General features: G+C 41.5%; 1 protein-coding gene across 1 annotated transcript in view; it reads left to right on the top strand.

The window, feature by feature from the left end:
• Positions 1–2,350: 2,350 nt before the first annotated feature.
• The window catches only part of LOC131668287 (atrial natriuretic peptide-converting enzyme-like), a 33,144-nt gene continuing 10,298 nt past the window's right edge, over positions 2,351–25,196 (top strand). The window contains exons 1-11 of the mRNA XM_058942342.1: positions 2,351–2,894; positions 11,420–11,483; positions 15,229–15,343; positions 16,260–16,639; positions 17,587–17,809; positions 18,583–18,838; positions 19,116–19,243; positions 20,223–20,346; positions 22,902–23,065; positions 23,571–23,772; positions 24,312–24,464. Coding sequence (XP_058798325.1) covers positions 11,431–11,483; positions 15,229–15,343; positions 16,260–16,639; positions 17,587–17,809; positions 18,583–18,838; positions 19,116–19,243; positions 20,223–20,346; positions 22,902–23,065; positions 23,571–23,772; positions 24,312–24,464 — 1,798 coding nt within the window. The 5' untranslated portion in view covers positions 2,351–2,894; positions 11,420–11,430. The remainder of the gene's footprint in view (positions 2,895–11,419; positions 11,484–15,228; positions 15,344–16,259; positions 16,640–17,586; positions 17,810–18,582; positions 18,839–19,115; positions 19,244–20,222; positions 20,347–22,901; positions 23,066–23,570; positions 23,773–24,311; positions 24,465–25,196) is intronic.

Below are 25,196 nucleotides of genomic sequence, written 5' to 3'. Positions count from 1 at the left end.
ATAACACACAAGTCCGACAATGGTTGCCGCCGTAGTCTGGCGCAAGTTGGTGCCTCCGGCTGCTCGGGGTAGCTACATCCAGGCCGGAGTGCTGCCGGCAGCGGCGTCAAGCCAGTCGTCGCGGCGAGCTTGTATTTGGCTAGACTCGGCGGCGCCCGCCCGCCGCCTTTTGGCAGCCGTATCCGTACACAATGCCAGGGTGGGGCGAGGGGCGCAACGGGAGAAGCCACGAAGTGTATTTGTGCGATATGCGCCGGGAAGCGCGTTCGCGATGGAGGAATGCTATACTGTCGCGCGCTGCCGTTCGACCCTTGCAGGCATGCGTCAGGCTAATATGCTTTTGATGCTGCTGCTGCTGCCTCGAATGATTCGTCGCGGGCATGACTCAATGCCACATCCCCGTATCCAAACATTGATTTTTTCGCCTGCTTTCGGCGTCCCGTACGACCGAGTATTTTCAAAGGAGACCTTCGATTAATTCTCGCGTGAGAATGAAAATTATAATGCAGTAGTAGGCTCCTCCGCGCCGCGAAAGTACAGCTTAGAATTCGATACGTTCGATGAAAGTTCGCGCGGTGAAAAGAACCCGAGGAAATCAAGCGAGCGCGCAGAGCTCAAAGACATTCAAGGCGATAGCGAGACAGATCGGCTTTCAGAAAATTGGCCTCTTTGCTGGAATATCTCAGCGGCTTTTTGGCGGTTTAATGGGTCGATTAGTTTGCTCGCCGAGCCGCAGAGGTCCAAGTGTAAGCTACAAAGACGGATCAAAGTGTCGTTCGATGACGAAAGAGGGACGGCCGAATACAGGAAGTGGAAAAAGCCCGAGATCGTACAGGGCGATTCGAGCGCTTGGTTTTCTTAAAGAAGCGACGACGCAATCGCGCGTAAGAGCGTGCGCCGTTATGACAGTCCTCGATCGCCAGTAGAGCGGGGGTCCGGCTGCCGCTGCGGTGCGCTATACTCCACGAGCGTGAATAAGACGAGCCACGAGTGCTCACTCGAGACAGGAATCTTGGCTCCTTTATGGACTCATTACGCGCCGCTCGCCTTAGGCTTTCAGCGCTCGAGCACTTGGCGGCGAGGCCGGCAGCTCGTGCCTCCGCGACCTTGTCCTTTCGAAATTGCCGACTGTCCGTCACTCCCGGTGCTCCGCAGGCCAACCTCACCCTACTCGACACTCTTCCCTTGATGCCGAGAACACTGGCATTTCGGCTCGCATTTTACAGGTCAGCACTCGCGCGCCTCGCGTTCGGATGCTCCTCGCTCCGTTTCCTTCGCGCGCTCGTACATTTGCTTTTAATTTTGCCGACGTTCTCGATCATCTCGTCGCGCCGCTCGGCCCGAACAGGCTGTTGCAGTTCCCTAACGGAAGATTTTCAAAGTCGACCGAGGAGAAGCGAGCTCTGAATTTACTTAGCGCTGACCTATTTCGCATTTGTAGCACTGTCCAGCCTCTAGTAGATCAGCTCTGAAAGCGCCGGCGCGGTCCATTGACGAGAATTATTGTGCGGCAGCTCGCTGCAAAGGACATTCCATGGATCGCGTTGATGCGCTGCCCTTGCGAACTTCAGCCGCGAGTAATATCAATTTACTCGTTACGCAGCTGAAGCGAGTTCACGAGAAATAAACGCCAGGACGAGAAGCAAATGAAATTCCATCGGAATCATAGATTAGGTGGGCTGTCGTCGGTCATAGAAGAGTATGCGAGGCTTGGAGGTGGCTGAAAAGTGGCGGGAGTGCGACACAGCTGGCGCGGGACGCCAGGAGCGCAGGCTCGGGCGCCGGTCCTCGGCGTGTAGCTAGCAGCAGCCACAGCAGTAGCAGCGAGCAGCAGCAGCAGCAGCAGCAGCAGCAGCAGCAGCAGCAGCAGCAGCAACCCCTCCGGGCGTCCGGGGAGGAGGCGTATAGGCTGCGCGCCGCCGGCGGACCGAGCCTCGCGCTCAGTTGTACGCTACCCACCCACGCATGTAGTACGCACGCCAGAGCTCTCGCTACAGCACGTGCTAGGCCATCGCCATCACCACCATCGCCGACGACCATCGCCAGTAGCTCGCGCGCAACGCCGCCGATCAGTGTGCTCCGACCATCCAGGCAAGCTCTCTACTTCTATTTTTCTCTCTTCCTTTTCGGCGCACGACCTATCCATTTTTTTTCTGCGCTTTCCTCTGCGTCCTCTCCATCTTTTCTTCTCTGCCTTGCGTTGCCAGCTGCATTATTTTTCCGCCCTGCGAGGATGCGCGCCTTCGTTACTTAACTCGGCTACCTGCTTCACGTTGCTTTTCGTATCAATTTTCCAGTTTGCAACGTTCACGGAACGAACCTCGTTATGGAAAGATATACCAACGTCGATTTGCATTCCGACTAGTAATATTTACCCGAAATTTAGCTTCTGAAGTTATTGTACATAGATCGTAAATAGCGGCACCGTTGTTTAATTAAGGCGACATCTATGTAAAGTTGAAGCTTCAGATTTGATGAAACTGGCTGAAATTGAAATGGAAATTGCAGCGTAAAGAGGAAGAGGAGGAGAGTCGCAATCTAAGAACGAAGTAGTGTGATGAGTCGGCGAGGAGCCGGCCAAACTGTCGGGCTAAGCTGCAGCGCTGGTAACAACGTAGTGGCACGTCATTCGGCTAACGAGGTCGTACGACGGGCAGATGACATCCCCAGCAGTTGCTGTAAGGCGGTAGCGTGTGCCCAGATACTTCAACAATGCCAAAGTTCAAAATGAAGCTTGGGCAAACAGCAGCAGCAACTGCACTTCCAGCGATCACGACCGATTGCACCACATTGCCCGGCCGAGTCACTAGCAAGTTGTTTCGACATACCTCCTAACCACTTCACTCTCAAATCAGACAATCCATTGCTGCTCGTTCATCTCTTTATTCAACAACGTAAGTTCATTTTTTTTCAATTGCGTTAATCATTCGCGTGAGTAAATAGTTATGTTTCATCGATATATTAAAATAATTATATTCGATAGCAATGCCAAATTATAGTTTTTATTTGTAATTATAACGAACAAAAAGTACAGCCATACGTTTATCTCAATATCTTTACAAGATTTACCAAATTTCGTGATAATTTATACGCTATTAGTCTCAAAATATGGATGTTTAATGTTACATCAAGTGTATTGCTCCTAATAACAACTACGTCATTACAAGTAACGATGATTTTAATCACCGGCGCTTAAAGAATACCGACATGATATAACTTCACACGGCCGTCTGAATTGTTTGAATATCTTGATTAGGCAACTACGTTACTAAACAACTCTAAGATACTGATAATCGATAGCAGCTGCTCACTTTATATTGCGTTGCAATAACGCGCATAACATCGTTAATATATTTTTCTCGATACGCACAAAGTCAACATTTCCGTGAAAACCCCGACTATGTCATTAATTGCAAACTAAGCACGGATTTGGGTCATCAAGCTTGAGACAATATTCGAACAACGCGCAAACCGAAGTTATTAAAACTTCAATGCAAAAGCCTCTTTTTTTCTGCCCTTTTTTCCTATACTTTTTTCTACGTTCATTTCAAAATTACCTTTTCAGTCTCCATCAAGTATTTTTTCGCTATTTTAGTCTCAGATGTCATTCTCACTCTATCGGACAAAAGAAATATCCAGTAGATTGAATTTTTAGTTTTTTGTTTAACTTCTGGTCATCACGAATAGAAGTCAAGTTTTTATATTATTATAGTTGGTTTTGGAATTTGACCTTGAAAATGCTGCTTTTCAAAGGTTTTTAATTCTACGGTGACGCGGTAGATCATTGGTATACGATATATATAGATATAGAGTACACCTATGTATATATATATATATAGAGAGAGAGAGCGAAAAGGGGGGGGGGTACACCGAGTATCTCGAGCAGAAAGTGAGCGGGTGGAAAAAGAGAGATGCAGTTTCGCGCGCGGTCTGCCGCCGCGTTTCCTCGAGAATAATGTCGTGGTTGCAACACACCACGACAGCGGGCTCAGTGCGGTGCTATATAAGTTTTCTGGTTCACGCACACGGAGAAAAATCAAATATAAAGAAGCAATCAACAACGAGATGACAAGAGAAGGTTAGCAAACGAGAGCAGAAGATTGATAAAGAGCCTCGAAACCCTACGTGAGGACGTTCTGAGGCTTTATTATTTAGTATTCCTATGTTCTTACTTGCCATGATTTTATTATTCCGGTTTGGTCTATTACCTTTTCAGGACTTTCTTGCGAAGTAGGACTTATTAAATTTCTAGTTCCAAACAGCATTTGCTTGCATTTTCTACTGCAAGGGCGCACGTGATGCTTCCGATTCTGCGCGAGAATCCATAAAATGGCATTCTCGGGCAAGTTGGTGGGCTAGATTTGAAGGCGCGTAACAGTATCGTTAATCGACAAATTGTGGCACGCAGAAAACGCACTGGCTTGCTCTTTTGTAAGGCAGCGGTAGCCGCGGCTGCGTCTCTTTCCGAAAGAGAGCATTGTCAGCATCGCGAATAGGCGCGCCGAGAGTGAGATCGATGTCTCGCTGGGCGCAACATAAATACGCGTGCCTCGCCGCCACGGGCACTGCTCTGTCGCTTAATGGGGCTGAAGAAATCACTCGCTCGCTCGAAAATCACAGCCAGCCAACTGGGCGAAATCGTCCGGAAAGGGAAAGGAGAAGGCGCGCGAGAGACCTAGGCAAGTCGAGGAAACGACTGTGTAATAATTCAGCCGACAGAGAGAAAGAGAAAGAGAGAGAGAGAGAGAGAGAGCTCTCTTTTATTTTCATTTTATTTCGACCCCAGCGAAAACATAGACTTGTCACAGCCTTCGCTTACTCACTTCGTCCCATTGTCTTTTGTATGGATTCTGCCTGTTCAAAGCCTTTCGTTTGACTCATCTCAAACTTTTCCCAGACTTCGGGCTTTGCTCTGGATTCTTCTCCTCCTTTTCGATTCGGGATGTCGTAAAAAAGCTGTCTCGTCATTTTTTTTATAACAGATGATCGCTTAATTCGACGGAACGCAATCCTTTCGAGTTGCCTATAAATCAAGGATAGTGCCATCGATTGCCCGCATGGTTCTGTAAACACTGTTTTACGTAAATTAGATAAACGTCTTTTTAGCTCCATTCTTTTTCTCTTCCACACCAAGTAGATAGAAATGCCATGAAAGGTCACGCCATTGTGTGCTAATGCGAAAGAAGAATGCGATCGGAGTTGAATACGAGTCATCCATCGAGATGGTAAGAGCAAAGAAAACGGGAAGCATAGATGCGACAGCTCAGTTGTCAAAGGGTGAGCCGTCATTTCCCGATCGAGTATCGTTCGACGCGTGCAGCTCGTGCAGATTACAAGGCCCACGAGATCACTCGAAAAACGACCTTGCTTCTCAAGCTTTGTCCAAACTCGAATGAGCTATATCAGTGATGCGCACTTGCTTGAATCGTATCTTCATTCGCGGATATTCAACTGAGTCCATCACCTTTCAAGCGTTTTAGCACGTAGTATGAACATTGTTGCCGTATCCGTGAAAGGACTCCACCGTACAAACTAAGCACTGGCTCATTCGGAAATGCTTCGTACTCGTATATTTTAAAGTCGCCCATTGTAACTAAAGCAAACGCACGCTGTGCCGAGATATATGCGTATTGGTTTAATCAATAATTTCGACTTGCTATCCACTGCCCAGTGTGCTATTGGCTTTGCAAAGTGCCGTCTAGCCATAACCATTTAATATTTCCCGAAATCTGTAGATTACTTTATGAACGACGCTTTCATGTTATTAATACAATCGCGTCATAAAGCTTTCTCCTTACTTACTCGCGGCATCATGATAATTACGTTTTATCGGCGAAAACTATGTTGCTGCGTAAAATCAATTTACGGAACAATAAACTTCGCTAGTAACGGCGCTATTCACACCTTTTATTCATCGTAAAGGAAGAAATGACGAAAGCATATCGACGAGTTATTAGAATGTGTAGTCAAAATTTGATCGAAAAACCGAAAGTGTTCCATAAATCGAACATAGAACTGGATGGAGGGAAAAAGCCCGATTACACGAGATGAGAGGTAACTTATTCAGGGCCATCGTGATATCGCAGAGCGCAAAAAAGGAAGCCGCGGGTCCAGCGTTTTTATCGCAGGGTGCCACGTCGCCATTAATCAAATTCGAGGGTGCACATGGAAAATTTTGTTCGCAAACTCATTGAACATTTTGACGAGAACGCCAGTCGACTGTCGATGATATCTGCTGTTGGCGCGCATGGCTTTGTATATACGTTGACGCACGGGCGCCAGTATGCTAGCGCCAGTGCATCACGCATGAGCGATCATAAGGTCGGAATAAATTCGACAGACACGAGCCATTGATTTACGCATACAGTTTGATTTATGATTTGCTATTCGAAGCCAGTAGTAGCAGCGGGAAGATCGCTCTTTCGCGTTTTGTCCCCGTGCGCCAAAGATTTACGAGAGCTAGCTGACCACTCCGGCAACTTTTATTTTTACGAGCTTTGCTTGTCGAATACTCGCGCCGCAAACTTCAAGATTTCACATGAAGCTGCAAAAATTTTATCACAAAATCTGCCATTACAGACTTTATATACCTACTGTAGTGCTTACCGTTTTGGTTTTTATTGTCGCGAGCAAAGCAACGTTATAACCTACTTGCGAAATTCCATCAGCGAAAAGCGCTAAACAAACATTTACTATTGACATATTTGATGTGTGTTCGTAAGCTTTGGGTACTTTTTTCATAGATAAATTATAATGCTTCGAATTAAGGATAAACGCAACTCATTCGCATTCATAATTTTCTGATCTACATTGAATTTCTGCATGCCTCTGGCAAATGCACAGTCCATGGAAATAGTGCGCACCGTAATCCAGGAAAAATGCCTCTATTTAGCAAAGACGAATTTAGAATTTCAAATTATCTGAATTATCTGAACACTGAAGGGTTGCTTGCTTGCTTGCTTGTGTTCATTTGGTTTTATCAATGTCTCACGTAAGAAATTGGGAAATTCGTTTATAGGGCGCGATAAACAAAAAAATTTCATAAGATTATGATAATCATTGGAAATATCTTTGTTAACGAGAGAGAGAGATACGCTAATGGAAAAATCTTATGGGCACAAAAAAACTCAACCGCACAATATTCAATAAATCTTTAAAACGGATTATACGAAATAAAGCACAGCGAGTTAGCGTATAGAGGTAGAGAGTACGACTTAGTCTATTCGACTTGTTCGGTTCTTATCGAATGCATAACAAATTCTTTTTAATGCTTCGGTTCTTCCCTATTCCTCGTTCTCTTTGCTTTTATCGACCGTCAGCAGCAGCTCAGACGGCCAAAGGAACCAATAGAAATGTCGCTCTGAAATAGAGATTAGAGATTTCAAAGAATCCCACCAACCAGGCTTGCGCAGCAATATCACACGAGGTTCTGCATATACATAGGAAGAGAGAAACAGAGAAGGCAAGGGAGGAATCACTTGCACTATTTATCAGTCAATATTCAATATCACTTCGGCAGTTCGTCTATCAAGCACCGCCCCAGGTGTATGTAAATACCCTTTGAGGAAAGGTATAAGAGTTCTCAGGGAAAAAAGAAGAAACATCGATTTCGTATTACAACTGTGAGAGCTTACCGTCGCAATATTTACTAGGATGCAAAGAGAGGAAAAAGGTACGCGCTACTACGTAAAATGCTCAGTTGGTAATTTGGCGTTAATGCGCTGATGGACGAACGGCTTAATAAATATCGCAAGATAGCTCGGCTTCTAGCTCCACTACATATTTAATAATTTCAATTTCATATTTAATTTTTAATTTTAGATTTGCATATTTAATCGTTTAAGCTCTAGCAGGTAAAGATGATCTCTTAAGTCGGATTGTACGCGCACGAAATAATATCTATCTAATTATTCGATTAGCTCAGCACGATAAATTAGATTAGGGAAATCGAAATTGAAAACAATAAAAGAAAAGAAACGTTTATTTGATAAGCAATTTTCGCGTGTTTTATCATGGTTCTAGGCTTGAGTCGACGATCCTGTCGGTCGAGAAAAAAAGCAGGAGCCGTTGGTGGAGGGAAGTCAGAGAGAATTAATTAAATTTGCCGAGAGCAATAGAGAAAGAGAAAGCCAAGTACAAGAAAGAGGAGATGCGGGGATAGGAAGAGAGGAGGGAATTTAATGCGAGTCAGTCGAAAACAATAAATTGATTTAACTTGTGCGATATACATGAAAAAGAGGTCGGGGGAGGAGAGAGGTAAAAGGTGGCGACACGCCACTACTAAGGTCTCTGATATTGTTCAATCTGGAGCTCCCTTGGGCGCAGGAGCGAGCGAGCGTTGATCTGTTTTCTTTTTTATTTCTCCCTTTCTCCTCTGCGCTTCTGCGCCTCAGCTGCTGGTTTTCCCTTTGGTCGAGCTTGCGCGCTGAACGTACGCAGCACCAGCGGAACTGATTAGGTTAACAGCTCGACAACAGGTGTTAAGCTTAAACGTCGGGAATCTCTGCTGCGCGCTTACTCGGTTAATGAAGTTGGCAATCATCCCTCTCTCCATTTATTAAGCATCTCATTTTCATACAAATGCCTGGCCGTCTGCTTGCGGCACTTTTGTTTTATTTATTTAACTAATGGAATCAGCGAATTCTTATGCTTTTCTCTCAGATTTTTCATGCCGAAAGCAGCCATTAGCAACAGCCTTTGACAATGTTTAACGACCTTATCGACCTTTTGTTCGGGCTACACAGACCATGTTGTAGTATGCTAATAATGTCGGCTGTATAATAAAGCTGTATCTGCGTAGACTCATCAGTCATACGTAATTGTGCTTTGAAAGTACAAGGTTAAATTCTTAAAAATGCATGTTATTTTTTGCTTATTTAATGTTTCCTTACCGCGTAACTAGTTCAGTTTTTGAACAATTGACATCAACTTATGCATACAATTATATCATACTGCATATTACATCAGTCAAAATCGTATAGTTTGGGTAACACTTTTAAATATAACGTGCGTCCTTGTATTTGCTTGAATAACTATATGAAAGCTATAGATATGCAAATGGAAACTGGTATAGAATAAGCGTTCGCGAGCGAGGGTTACGCAAATAGTTTATTAATAACCAAGAAGAAATAATGTAGTTAGAGGTTAGTAAACTTTTTTTTCGTGCAAAGAGTTTCATGGCGTAACTGCTAAATAATGAGAGCTAGCAAATGCAGACGCGCGATCTTGGTTTCTTAATAGTCACTTGACATCCTCGCCAACGGATGTCGCTTCCTTATATACTGGTTTAATCCTGCATCCCAACTCCTGCCAATCAAAGCTCTTTAACTAAGCTCTTCTCCTTCCAGAAATAACGACGTTTACTTATAGGAGGAATTCACTTGGGAATATTTCCAGATCGGGTGCATACTCTTTCTTCAGTTGGCTTGTTTCATTCATAGAGATAATAAAAATAATCGGAAATAGAAGGTATATTTTTTGAAGCATTGAAAAAAGAACTAAGATAACGTTAATACGAATTAATGCATAAGTTTTCTATTAAGGGAAGTTTCTAATGAAATCAAAGTAGTTTTTCTCATTGAGTTTTGGACTGATTAGTTGAAAATTTATTTACGCACTCTTTGTGTAATTGTGAAGAGGTAAATAGTACGATTTTTCCGAAATTCCAAAGAAATTTTTTAAAATTTTCTATCTGGTGGGAACATTATTGAATAATTTCTTTTGATTTATTTTCTTTGAGATTCGATTTTTAAGGGGAATGATACAATACCGAAAAATGTGAAAAAATCAGCAGTCTAGTTCTTTTAGTTTCCAATCACCCTACCCTGTCTTAAGATTTTTCAAAGTGATATATCTACTCACGGAAAATGATACTGTGTTTTATGGAAAGAAAACAAAAAATTATGTTAAGCCTTTTGCAAAAATAAGTCTTTTAAAATTTGGTGTTCACGAACATAAAATACTTGTAAGAGATCCCTAAAACACACCCCTATACTGTTGACATGAGTGATATCTCTAAAATACCGATTCTTTTTATATCGCTTAACAGCCGATTTTTTATAGAACCGACATATATCAAAAGCTATATATATTTTGTGGATTTTTATTCCAAATTTTGAATCGCACAGATGCGCTGAGAAAACTAAATCAAGGCATGAAAAACCTCTGCGCTTCTAAAGGGTTCAAAGCTTTACCAAGTTAGTAATTTCGAGCAGAAAATAAATTAAAACATAATTTTTGGCATATTTTTATCCGAGGCATTCGAGTATGAGCTTACATATAGAAAATCATGATTTTCTTTTGAGATGTTGGCCACAGCATTTTTACGTGATTACAACACTTGCACGAATAAAATGTACCTGTTGCAAAAAATTAGGGAATCCAAAAGAGTATTGTAAATATTTGAATACTCCATAGAACCACGAACTCTTATCGTTGAGATAGTATAGGCAGTTTGAGCATGGAAGCAAAGGTGCTGAATGATGATACTTTTTGTGCGAAATTTTACATAAAAGTACACTTCTTAGACTAAAAGCTCTTTGCGCGTGTATTGAGTTTCGTTGATTTGCGAAGCGACATCTATTGGGATTCCATCCGCGTGGCTCGCAATATAGATTCAATTTCGAAGCGAGAGTGTATATTGCGATAAGGCAAAACAATCGCGGATGAATCAAGAGGAGTCGTAATCGAGAAATAAAAATAAATAAAACATAAATAAAAGTGTGTGAGGCAGAGAGAGTGAAAGAGAACAATATATAGAAAAGCAACAGTCAAGAGTTGAATAGGCACGAGATGCGCGCGAGCTGATCAATACACAGGCGTGCTTGGGCGACAAGGACAAATTTCAGGATCGCGCGTAAAGTGCATAGCCCAGTCGCGTCGGACGAAAACCAGCCAGAGATAAAGTTACATCCAACCAAAGACTGCCGGATAAGCGAAAGAAAGTTACTCGCTGTTTATCGACGCGCCTCCCTTGTGTGCTTATTCGGCGGTGACCGATTCTCTCTCTCTCTATAAATACCAATAACTCACATGTCCATTGCTCAGCTGCGATAGAGAGAGAGAGAGAGAGAGAGAAGTAGAGATTTACTCAATTCCCGAACTAAATACATATATACGCGGACGTGCTTGCCGATTATTGATTAATTCGGTTACATCGATTTTGCCTTAACTCAACGCCGCTAATAATCGACTAGTATTCTCTGAACTAGAACCCACATAAATTTGCCTACGATGCATCACGTCTATGCACTAATATAATCCAACGAGCCTACATATCCAAGCAGTCCCTTTTTTCAAGTCATGAAACTATAGTTTTTTCGGAAGCAAACAATTGCGCTGGTGTTATTTTTTAAATGAAAAGCAGTTTTCGTGATACGCAGAGTGCATACTTTATTTTCTGCAATATTTTATGTTTCAGGGCTCAACAACATGTCTGGAGCGAGTCTACGTGCTGCTGACACAAGTCCCACGCGTCAGCCAAGGTAAAATCTCGCTATAATTTTATTTGTCTCTGCGTTGACAAGTAAATTTACCGTGCTGTAAAATTCTGCTATGAGTTTCGAATTTCATTCACTATCTATTTACTGATTATGCTCGTATTCCATAGTGCAACGAGTAAACTTTCATTAAACGCTTAGTCTCTAATTAAATTTAATCTGAAATTTTCGTTTCGCTTTATTTGCAGCGTTTATATGCTTTCAAAAGTTAGACTAAGTAATTAGGTTTTGAAGATTAATAATAAGGGAAATCCGAGCAAGACGGAGACCCTCTAAGAAAATACAATTTAAACGAAAATAAGTAAATGGTCATTTTTTAAATAAAATAAAAATAAAAATAAATAAATAGATCGTAATTTTTGTTTTTAAAAAATTTTTTAAAAGTTGTTTTTATATTTTTTTCAGACTATTGTCCGCAGTTCAATTTCCTCTTATATTTTTAGACCGTCTTAATTAATCATCGCTGAAAAACAAATTATTTATCGAAATTACGTATGAAACAACTGAAAATTCAAGAATAATAAACATTTAGAAAAATTTCGATTTTAGGAGGTGTCTGTCTTGCTACGTGCATGCAGAATGAATAATGTTATAAGTAATGTAAAAAAGAAAGAATCACAATTTGAGATAACGGATGTGTTAAATATAAGTTTTTACTGTAATCCTATACTATTTTTAACGTGTTAAAATATTAGACCGAAATAATAATACGATTTCATATATACCAAAAATTGTAATGTTTGACGGCAAAAATTAACAATATTGTTTAGACTCAATGTTATCATCGCGAACACCGCGCACATACTGAAACTCTGATCATTATAATATAAAGAATATATCTGTAAATTATAATAATATTTGCTATAACGAATACCAAAATAATAGATTATGTTCTTCTTGCCCGGGTCTCCCCTAAGTTTTCTTCTAGCATGATATTTTTATTTTAATTTCTTGAATGTCATAAGTCTTTGTAGTCAGCATATAGTTACGCTTTGATGTAATTATAATGAAATATAATATATCGTACATTTAATGGCATCGGCACATAATTAATTTATTAATGTCTGATGAAAGTTACACCCCACATACAGCATTCACTAAATAAATTAAGTAAATATTATTTGGCATTTACAAAAATCTTCTTTACAAAATTCTAATATTTGTTTCTTATAATTTTCTGTCATCAATATTTTGTTCAAGCAAGTAATAATTATTTTGAAGAGTTTTTAAGTCGTACCATATACTCAAGAAAGCAATCGACTAACTTATTATCTTATTACATTTATCAGTAAGGTTGTCCGTCGTCACACGTCAATTCGTTAGTTTGTAAATGTGTGTAAGAGAGTGATTAGGGCGCCTCGTGGTGGCAGCACATGCCGGACGCGGCTAATTGCTCGCTCGCCACGCGGTTGCCAGGCAGTGTCTACTAAGACTGTTCCGGCTTCCAGTCGTCGTATTGCGTGTTAGTGTCAGTTCAGTATAATTTTTTAACCACCCGAGGCATGATAGCTCAGTATTTCCATGATAAAACAAAGGTGATCTTGTCTACCGCTTTGAAAGCGCATCACAATGTAAATTCACAAAGTCAAATGAATTTTAAGAAGTTTTTCAAGTAATCAAATAAAAATTGTTTCTCCTTGGAATTGATTTATTAATTTGAAAAATTGACCAACGTTTCGGTGTAAAGCAAGACTATATATATTCAGTTAACACTGAACGATACATCTGCTGACTTTCGTTAGAAATTGTTCGATTTACATTGTTCTATTTTGTGTATTTATTTCGTCTCAATTTTCTTTACAAGAAAGGATCTCAAGGGGAAAAAATTCCATTTGATTAGCCGAAAAAACCCCTCAAATTGAAACAAGACTGTGAGCCACTTGAAACGTAGCGTTATCAAACGAAGTCAAGTGGATTGTTACGTCACGTCAGGGTGGGGAGATGAGAAGGCTTTTTTTATTATTTTGTACGGCCGGTGTTCTCCGTTGGGTCATCAATGTTCGCACGCCGAGCCAGTCTGAGCCTGTTCTTTTCTATTTGAGGAGCGGCGCAAGGCTATTGGCGAAGCCGAGAGCAGCAACGGAGAGCGAAGAACGAAGAGGGAGGTAGATAGAGAGAAACGCGACTTGCGCACGCAACCGATCGTGAGGGGATCGGCACTTGGAAGCCAATATCTACTTCGGTAGTCGAAGACACGCGCACCCGTTTTTCTCGCAGTTTTCCAAGGGTTTTTTTGTTTGGTACGCCCTCGCCGACGACTTTGCTTCGCGAATGTACGCCCGGTATGCGGGGCACACGTGAGCTTCTTTTGTAGTGGTGTGTTGTGGTTGGGTCGCGCCCAGCCAGCGTCTATCCCCAAGGCTGGTGCATGTGGAGAGTCGTCGATATGCGCGTGAACGGCGCGAGCGCGGCTATTTTACGCGGCGAGCATCGGCGAGTCTTGGAGGCAAGCGAACGGCACCGATGAGTTTTGTAGGTGAAGGAGGCGAACGAGCAGGAGGGACAAGCAAGAGGCGAGCGAGCAGCAATAAGCTGCGTGACCAGCAGAGGTAGTCCCGGGCTAAGTCTCTTGCATGTTCAGGCTGCATTCCGCTACGCATGTGGCTGGCTAGGCACTATTGACAGCCCCGCCGGGTTGGGTTCGATAATAATTGTTCGGCGCGAGCTATTGGGAAATCAGTAGAGGATTTGCCGGCAATATTGCCGTGTAAATAATTTTGTTACATAACTTCTTCCGAATCTTGAATTTAGTTTCGCGTGCAATTAGTGCGTACATCCGGCCCACTATCCAGTCGTTAGAACATTCGGGCCTCCTGAATTCCTCCTTTAAATAATTTGTGCGAATGATCGCGGGCAGCCTCATCGGGGTCGATCGGATTATTCTTTTACAATTTCGTTGCAAATAAATAGATATCTAAATATTTTTCGTTGATCGCGCTGCTAGTAAAATGAATAGTCAATAACGTTGTGCCTTTCAAATCCAGATAAAAGAGGAATGTTTGCAAAAAAATACTGTCATAAGCATCCGCAAGGCAGAGAAAAACGTCGAGCAGATCTTGCGTATAAAAATCGGCTTTACGGGAATTGACGTGGATCGTTAGGAGCTCGTCAAAGCGAAAAATCTAGGCATCATCGAAAATGTATTGACTAGCCGATAAAAGTAAGCCAGCCAGCGCGCGCATAAAGGAGGGAAGCTTGAATGAATCGTCGGCCCGAGAAATTGTCGAGAGAGAGAGAGAGAGAGAGAGAGAGTGTCGGATTGATGGAGGGACTACTAAACCCTCTTTTCTTTTTCCATCGAGGCCCCGCGCATCGTGCTTCGTCGCCGTTCTTTCCCTATCGTACATGTGCACCAGTATCTGAGCAGACGAAAAGCTTTTACAGCGGATCGGCAGCGTCGGGCAGTGGTCCATGATATTGGCAACTCGTTAGGTGAGGGGAGACAAGAGAGGGCCCCAATCGATATAGGCCAAGCAATGGAATTTCGTACTATGGTATTGTCGGACTTTTCAGCCTCTCGACGCCTTGTCAGTGTATGTATAAAGACGGTAAAAGTTGCAAAAGTCCTTTTTAGACTTGCGACTCGTATATATACGTTTACGCGTCACGCTCGTCTCGCCAATTAGGTTGCCACATCCAAGAATTTGTATTCTTTATATGTACCTACAGTAAAAGGCTTCACATGATAAAAGAGGCGCGATCTTATTTGACTTTTTTTTCTATCTTACAGGCAAAACAGAACCTACAGTCTGGGACTGCCGGCTCGGACGTCCTTTTTTTCCGAATCACTGCTTGCCGACGGTGGCCTTGCGCCGCCTCCCCTGCCAAGAAGAAATTCTGCTGCGGTAAAATTTCATAAACTTTTTTCATTTATCGATCACATTCTACTTCAGCTATGGACTAATTTTATTTGTGGCATTCATTATTCTCGCGATATGTCTGCCATTGACACGTTACATCGACCAATGACTTTGCCTATACAGATTTATCTTCATAACCTCCGAACTTTTATTATTTATTGCATGATTTTTTCTTCAAATTATTTATGTGATATAAAACTTTGATACTTTATCAGTAGAGCGACTAAAACACATTATTCGTTTTCCAGCGAAAAGCAGGAAATAACTGATTCATTATATATATTATTTTCTCTGACTTACTATAATTCAATTTGACTGTAGATCAAGATAAATCAATTACGTTTTTGCAACAAACACAATCAAATACACTCAGCGCACAACGGGATATGTTTATTTTTACAGATCACATAAAATATACGAACACTACACAGCACGCACACTAGTAAACTTGACTCAATCGATCGATACAACCAGTAGTCTTTTCACTCGTCGCGATCACCTGCAACACACATACAACGCAAATCGACATAAACAACTTGCGAGCAAATATGGAAACGGCCGAAAGATATTCAGGTAGATGTCGTCGAAATGGGATTATCGACTGAATAAGCTGCAGCGCATGATTAGCTTAACGAAGCGAAGCAGATCAGTGTGGGGATGTCGGTATATAGAAAACTACGTTAACTCAAAACATCGATGCGATGATTTTGTTTTAATCGATCTCCACTACAAGTTGGAACGAGTTCAAGTGGCTATTGGCCACAGCTGTCGCGCGCGTGCAACGCATCGGTTTGCTTCGCTCGACCGTACGTGCCGAGTGCATAAATCAAGCCCAGCGTCTCTGTCCGCGTGCACTAACTGTCGCGCAAGCGTAAACAGAGGTATTGTTATGTGCTCGTAGCCGGCGGTGGTGAAACCACCGATTCCAAAGCGGAGCAGGTACGAGAGGCCCATCCCTGTGTGCGTGGCTGGCAGTCAGGCCCAAGAGCCGTCGTCGAAGCAGCCGAGCCGGAAGCCGCCGCAGCAACAGAGCAACAGCGAGGCGGGTGCTCGGCGAGCCTGGCAACAGGAGATTATGGGCTCGGCGTTCGCGGACTTCGAGGCGAACGAGGCGGCGTTCGCTACCCAGCAGCCGGCGCTCCGCGACCGTGACAGCGCTGCCCTCGACCAGGCCTCGCGCGACCTCGGCAAGAGCCTGCAGAAGGTCACCAGCCAGGCCGCCAAATCCTCCAGTCCCGGGCGCAGCAGAAAACACCTGCAGCCGACATTGAGAGTCAATAGGTTCGTAGTGATTTCGTAGCCCTTTGCTGTCTGCTACCTTGAACCTTTCAAGCGATATCGCCTTCCTCGAGTTGATTCCTCAAAAGTTTCTCGAAGCTCTGTGCAGTCAAGACTCTCTATAAGTAAGCAGTGTAATTATTATTAGATTGGCCCTGGGCAGAAGAAGAGCAAAAAAGCCAGAGGAGAGTGAGAGAGACATAACAGTGAAGGGCGGTAATACGTATCGCTGGGATGACTGATGGAGGATTGCTTCCAAGAAATGAAAGTCGCGTCGTATTCGTCGACTTTTCTAGTTCCTTACTGTAGCTGCCTAATCTTGAAATGCGCGAGACAGGCACTGCCTTTTCCGCGTATATAAGATATCTGCGCGCTTGGAGCATTAGCCGAATAACTCGTGTAATCGCTTTGTACGCTCATTTTCGTAATATCTCCATCTGTCCATTTGCACTCTACTCGGAGAGCTTCGAAAGGTACTCGAACGCATGATATACTTTACCTTCAACCGTTCAATGTTACGCGCTTACGAAACAATGCTCATCTCATTAATTCTTTCAACGGTTCTTCATTACTTTGGTTATTTGCAGTCTTAATTCAAACGTATAACCTTTGATCTATTGGATTTTTGTTGTTGGCCACGATTCAATTGGAATTTTCTTTTACCTTAGTCAAACAGTTAGTAGAAAAGTAACGCGTTCGTAAGGCGGCTTTTCCCTTGATTGATGATGAAATAACCTCTCTGTTCTTATTTTCCTCATCCCAAGTTCCTCGATGAACTTGAAAACGATTATCAATCGAATTTGAAAGTTGAGAAGTTTTAAAAATAAATCAGAATGTTAGGAAAAGTACGTGGCAATCAAAAAGATATTATCGCAGCACTGGCAGTCATAACTTTTGAAAAATTGTGACGTGAAGTTTTGATGGAGGCTTTGGAAACTCGGCTGTTATAGATTGTCGAGGAGTGGCCAGCAGCGATCTCCGTCGCGCAGGTGCCAACAGTTACAGCAGCAGCCAAGATCAACCGAAGACGAAGATGACGAGGACGACGAAGACTTGCCAATCAGTCAATCGAGCAATAAGTTCGCCGAGATGCAAGCGGCTTCCAGGCGACTCGAAAGGCAATTGCCGGAACTCGATCACCGTTTTCACGAGACTGTCCTGTCACGCCAAGAGGTTCGTTATATTTCCGGTTGACATATACATATACGAGTAGTATACCTATACATATACACTCGCGCGACCTTCTCTAATGATTATAAGCTTGCTAAGTACCGAAAAGGACGATCAACTTTTAATTGAAAGCGATTTATCAAGACATTTCATCGGTACAAAGCTACTTTCATTTGCGCCTGACATTTACTCATGATAATATTATGATTCTTTTTCTCTATTGAAAGAGAGATATTTGCAGTCATATCGCAATCTATATTAGTCAGTTACGAGTAAATTATCCACATTAATTAGAACTGATTCAGATCAATAAGAATTTCCTCCGAACTACACGGTGTGCTTACACTGGCAATATTTAAATTATTTCAATCATTCGCTTCACCTTTGAACTGCATATATTTTGGAGTCTTACGGTGAATTCATTTTTACATCAAATTACCAAAAGCTTTTGAATAGTTAAAATGAGGATTTAAAATTTTGCCATAGAAGTACTCGAACGAGATCATTAAATAAATTATGAAATAAATTAAAAATATAAGAAAGGAAACTACGCCTCTATCGCGGTCACTTCTGAAAAATTCCAAGTTCAAAAACATGGAAAACAACCAATCTCGAGGCAGAAAACGTAGTTGTCATTTGAAAAATAGAAAATTCTTGCATTTTAGAACATTTTCGTTTCATTAATAGATTGTCAATTTTTCAAAGAGCAAATGATCATGCATCAAACATTGGTTATAATAAAATGTGAAAATTAGTATGCGTCAAAACGTTTCTAGACTCAGGGTTCGAGCAAGCGTGAAAGTAGTAACACGGAAAAGCTGGAGAAGCTTCCGAAAGCGACGCAGACGAATCTGCCGCCGCCGCTGAGTTCCATTTGTCAAAGTTCGATACCAAACAAACCCGTCAATTCACGGCAGGACAGCAACGTCTCTTCCGACAGTTTCAGCCAGACAAGCTCACCAAGTTACACCAGCAAGACAATGGAGGCTCCTCTGCTTCCCCATAAGCACTCTTCTAATGGCAAAGTTCCAGGTCAGTTCTTCTAAGCTTATATAACTCGTTTCTCGAGTTCAGCTATTTTTTGGTAGCTGTACATTTTTGACAACAATGATGACAAATAATGCCGATTCTTTACGAAAGTCAAAAAGTAGTAGGTACGGCTGACCAAACATCGATAGTACTACTTGCAGACGTATTAGTGAGAAAACCACGAGTCGAATGATTGGTTGTTTTAAACGTAATACTCCAACGATGGAGTTCATTTAGAATAACAATGTCAGAAGAATGGATATGAAACTTACTGTTATAGGTAGAGCGCTGGCGCCTGATCCCGAAAATCCACCGGGAAGTCCAATCACTAAGTCCATGAGCACGCCTGCGAGCCTGCAGACCATCGTCAGGTGTCCAAACGGAAGCAACATGTCGTTACATCATCGAGTAAGTACCCCAAGCTTATAAACTTGAAACGTTCAACTTAAGTTGGCGCCTGTGGAGTTTACAAGCTGGAAAGCTCAGCTCGAAACCTTACGAGTCGCCGTCGCTACTGCAATCACGAGAGGAGGAGGAGGAGGAGGAGGAGGAGGAGGACAAGCGGCCGCGCTGGTAATTGCGTGGCAGGAGAGCTGAAACCCCCGACGTTATATTTGATCAAAGCTCGCGTACGCACGCTCAACAAATGTCAATCGTCGCTCGATTTCCCAGCCCATTTAAATCCCGCCAGATGGCTTCCGCGAGGCTTCTCCTGTCTCCAACCTAGCAACATTTCAAATTAATCCCCAGCTCACTGTACTGTCATAGCCCTTGTCTCAATTCGTGCGGCTTTTCTCAGCAGCAGCTTCAACAAACTTTCGCTTAATGACTGCAGAACCCTTTGAAATACATTACATTCGCTATCACACTATAAACATCAATTTTCCTCCTTTTAATGAATTTGCGCAACAGAATTTCAAACTTTGGATCAATAACCAATGAAACTGTACGCAGTATCAAATTTCCTCAGCAACAATTTTTCTACTTTTTCAGCATAAACGTGAATTTAATACGAACTTGCAATTTATGTAGTCGACATTTCCAGTATATAAACCAGTTATTCGCATAATTCGTGGGACTTCCTCTCAACCACGTTCAATCCATATAATTTTAACGATCAAAATCAATAAGGTTGTGCCAATTGAAATGTAAATTATTTTTGACTATTTGATTAAAAAGCTGGAATTCGATTGTAATATTCGTGTTATCTTGATTAACAGACACGTAAGAAGCGTCGATAATTGTACGAAAATTAACTCGGTAAATAGGGAAATCCATTGATAAGGTCCGTACATAGAAATTGGAAATGTGTACTATTGGAGAATTGGTATGCAGATAGGAATTTGATTTCCGTTAATTAAGGATGTCCTTAATCTTGCTTTTATAGATCATGAGGCGACCGAGCAGTCACTACGTGACTAGAGGAAGGCTCCGTTTTCGATTTGCTCAGGTTTTGGTCAATGTTGTTGCACTGATGGCTATAGCTGGCGGTTTAGCAGCCTACTTTAAATGTAAGAACATTCTTTTCCAATTCATATTTTTTTCAATTTTGAATGTACATTATAAAATGCTCGTTGTTTTATCCAATTGCAGCAGATATTTGTACCAATAATACTTTATTGCTATAAACATCACACGAATCACATCGACAAATATCTCATAAGTTCTCATAATTTAAGTTCGTTCGTATGACAGATGAAGCTTTTTCAGTGAAGGACCTGTACTTAACACGAATCCGGTTTTTTACTGATTATATCCCTAGTTAATTAATCGTTCTTATCTACATTGCTATCGTTTGATCATCCAGTTTAATCAATATCTCTTTCACATTAATTTTTGTAAGTAAATCTAAATGTATCAAATTTCCTTGTCATTTCATTATCATGATTAAGTCACGTATTTTACAAATAGTTAATTTATTGATGTGATGCCTTCCACTGACACATTGTGAATGAACCATATTGGTAATATTGGGCTCTGGTTAGATCAACGAAATGGCTTTTATTATTTTTTTTTTTTTGAGTATGAACGTATATTCGAAGGAATTTTCACATGACTACGCGTTCAAAAGCCTGGACTTTATTTTAAAGGAACAAGTAGAGTAGTGCTTCTTCCAAATAAACAGAACGATCCTTGTCAAAACTAACTCTTGACAAGTGCATCTCAGAAAGCATCGCGAAAGAAAGTAAAGAATATTTAAGTTCGAGACAAAACTGAAACATTGAAAATTATGAAAATGCTTTAACGAAAATCCCAACACTCGCCTATCATTGTGAGATTAACATGAAAGTGAATAATCGTTGCAATTGTTTGTTTGAGAAATAAATACAAAAAAATTCAAGCACTTTTGATGCGTGGTTTCACTTCTATTTGCAAAGAAAGTGTTTTATTTTTATTTTGGCAAGATAGAAGTGAAGTATCAGAAAGAGTGATAGCATGGTGATGAAATTAGGGTGGGAAATGATGAAAAGTGGAGTTGGTAAACAAAAACGAGGAGAGTAGGCAAATGTAATTAGGCGATAGCACAAAGTAAAAGAGTAGAATTGCAAGAGAGAGAGAAAGAGAGACAGAGAAAGAGAGACAGAGAGAGAGAGAGAGAGAGAGAGAGAGAGAGAGAGAGAGAGAGAAGGGTACCTAGTGGGGATTCGTGTTCCCCTGTGATTCGTTTAATCACTGAAAATCTCATTTGGGCGTTCTTTCCCTCTCGCTCGTGCAGCAGTGTGTATGTTCGGATGGTCAGGCGCGCGAGTACGAAAGGCGAGTCGAAATAATTTACGCTGCCGGGAGAGGTAGCTATACATATAGGTATATAGGTATAGGCTCGTGGTGTTTATGCACGCGCATGCTGCTCCCTCTCGCCTCTCTACGTCTACTACGCTGGGCCATCGAGAGCTGCGTTTTCGTTTGAATTATGGACCAAGAAAAAGCGCTGCCTATATTAAGTCCTGAGCTCCGCTGTCGCTAGCCGTTGATACTTTCTCTCTATGCTTTGCAAATTGACGAATTTTGATGCGCTGAATTCGAATCCGGGCTCAGAATTTTCCCTATGCGCCATGTTTCCAAGATATCCTAATCTAAAAGTGCAAAAAATACCGTTTTTTGCTATTTTTGAGGTTACATAGCATCTTGAATAAATTTTTTTTCAAAAAGGCGCCAGAGCATCATAAAGGAGCAGTATTTCCCTTTGAAATCCATTTTTCAGATTCAAGATGACTTTTTTTTCATCGAGATATCATTAATTGAAGTTAAGTATTTTCACAGCTTCGTAACAACGTTAAAACAGCCTATATAGCATATCTGAGGGTATAAGCCCAATTTATAAGTGATCGTATTCATTCGAAAAAATCTATATATGTGTTTTTAAGGTTGCTGATTAAGAATATAAGGTCAGATTTTGAAAATTCAAAATGGCGAATCCAATAAGGTAGACCTAAAATATAGCCTCATATATGCTGTATAGGTTGTTTTAACGTTGTTACGAAACTGCGAAAATACTTAACTTCAATGAATGATATCTCGATGAAAAAAAGTCATTTTGAATCTGAAAAATGGATTTCAAAGGGAAAGACTGCTCCTTTATGATGCTCTGGCGCGTTTTTGAAAAAAAATTTATTCAAGATGTTATGTAACCTAAAAATAGCAAAAAACGGTATTTTTTGCACTTTTAGGTTAGGATATCTCGGAAACATGGCGCATAGGGAAAATTCTGAGCCCGGATTCGAATTCAGCACATCAAAATCTTTCGGGTACACTATGTCTGGTCTCTGGTTCTGAGACTTGGCAACCTGTGTAATTGCTTTCGCTTTTGCTAATGCTTTGGCATGAATAAGTATAAGTGGTGGTGTGCGAGCAAAATCAAATGCTCGCGAGTTGATCCCCATCAATGGCAATTTGATAGTATATCATGACAGTAATGAAACGTGATACATTAGAGTTGATAAACTTTCATAAAAAATATTCTTTGAAACCTTTGATTATATGTAACTTGTAAATTATATAAATAAAAAATGAATGCTCCTATTTCCATGAACAATAATTGACAATGAATATTTGAATGTTTCCTCAGCTTACCCGGAAACAACAATCAAAGTTACCAATGACGAAAAAATAGCAGAAACAGGCAACGAAGTGGCCGTTTTATCCGAGCCAATTTTACTAATTGCCGAGACGAAAAATCCAGCTCCCGGTATTTGTTTACCAGTTATCGTCGATTTTTGTCGATATCATAAGGTCAGTTTATTTACTTGAAACCTTTATAGTATTTACCATTTGAAATGATTTTGATAAAAAATACAAAAAGAAAACACTTTGTGTTACGTATGATGTATATATATTTTGAAGAAATACGCAGCGACATTCGTATACGTTTGATTAAAATTGGGCTAAATTTACTTGAAGCGTCTTTTAAATACTGTTATGGAAAAAAGAATATCTAAATGCAACATTTTAAAGTAAAGCGGGTCGCACTATTTGCTTTATTTTCTTATGAGACGTACTTACTGCCGACAGGGTTTAGTGAGTATTTTAAACGTTAAGATTAATATTTTGGAATTGAACTACGCGCAATACGCAAGGGTCGTAACTGTTACTGAATATCTGAAAATTTCCTCGGAATCGACGGAGCGGCAAACGAGTAGAATAAAGTGTACGAGTGCGCGAGCGAGAGTTGACGGCGGAGAGGGAGAAGCGTAGAAAGAATTAATCAAGAAGTTGTGGTGCGGCGTGTGTTTTTCAGATCCCCTACAACTACACCGTGTTTCCGAATTACATGGGAAATTTCCAGCAGCGCGACGCCCAGCATGAGCTCGAGCTCTACGACTCTGTTATCGATGTTCGCTGCTACGAACTGGCGGCTCTATTCCTATGCAGCGTTTTCGTGCCCAAGTGTGGACCCAAAAATGGACAGGCTGTTCGGCCCTGCAGAAATCTTTGTCTTGGCAAGCACCCTTTCTATAGATATATATATCTATCGTCTATTTGGCACATACATTCTTATTTCAAGACAAGTCACCCAAAAGAGTGTTCGTTACTAAAGCACGACAATTGAAAATGACCTCTGGCTCTAATCATATTCATAAATTTCAAATTTAATGCCAAACTGGTTTACTCATTTTAAAATGAGTTATATTTTAATAAGGAGGGGGTAGTGCATTCCAGCTGAATTTTTTTGCATATGAGTGGGCTCATTTGATGACATGGTCCCATTTCATTATTGACTTGATTCGAGTAATATTTTACGAGTGATTGCAAAATATGAATTTGAAGTGGATTTTTCTTTTGAAAAAATTAATCTTATCCTTCAACTTTCGTCTTGCAAATTATAGCATCCAGAATTTCAAGATGTAGACACGTTAAAAAGTTGCGAAAACCTATATCTTCGAAAACTTGAGTTACACAACAACTTTGAAACTCGGAATGATCCTGATTGGTACTTCGGAAATTGAAATTAAATATATAGAACATACTCTTTTTACAGAAACCAAAAGACGATGTGGCTTCTTTTTAGAAGTTTTCAATTTGGGTCTTCCTGACTATCTGGAATGTAAAATGTTCCCTGAAAGTCCAGATCCAAATCTATGCGTTGGACACCAAGAAGTTATCGATGCGGAAAAGCGGGCTGCAAAACCAGGTGAGTGTATTTCTAACATACGTTAAATACATACAAGCCAAAATGCAAACGAAACTTTCCCTGACAATGATAGCCATATTTATCGTAAGTAAATATGAAGACATGTAGTTTATATCCGAGTCGGAAAAGACCCGAAGTTTAGAAGTCCGCAATAATGAATAGAAACTAGGAAAGGGTCGATGAGAAGCGCAGAGCCGAAGTACAAGGGAAAGAATCAGCAAAATTTATTGAATACGCAAAACAATAAGAGAGGCTTCGACGCAAGGGAGTGTTGTGGAGAGCCGTAAATGACAAATAGGAAAACACAAGCTCGAGGATGAATAAGAAAGATCCGAACGTAATCGAACGTAGTGTTCCGGGCGACGCGCGCTGCGGGTAAACGGGGTTAATTGCGAGGCTCAGCGGCTTGTCGAACGTGCGGACGCGTATTGTTCGAAGGCACGACTTTCAACCAGCTTGCATTGTTTACAGCCGACGGCAGCCCGGCTCGTTCACGCGGGCATTGTCGGTATCAGCAGCGCCGGCGAATTTGCCCTCGACAGGACCTACGCTTCCTCACTCGGATCTCGCAGAGAGAACGACGTGGGCGCGCTCTCTGACTCGAATTTCATCGATCGCGCTCTCGAAAGGTTTGGCGTCCGCCTCTGACGAATGCCGCTGGCGCTTAACTTTAACAGCCTCGGATAATGGCCGATTCTCCGAGTGCGTGGATCACTAGCGAGGACGTGGCTG

This window comes from Phymastichus coffea, unplaced genomic scaffold (genome assembly GCF_024137745.1).
Source record: "Phymastichus coffea isolate CEN01 unplaced genomic scaffold, Cenicafe_Pcof_1.1 PCOF00076, whole genome shotgun sequence".
NCBI lineage: Eukaryota > Metazoa > Arthropoda > Insecta > Hymenoptera > Eulophidae > Phymastichus > Phymastichus coffea.
Note: the sequence above shows the minus strand (reverse complement) of the source record. Positions and strands in the feature narration are given on the sequence as shown.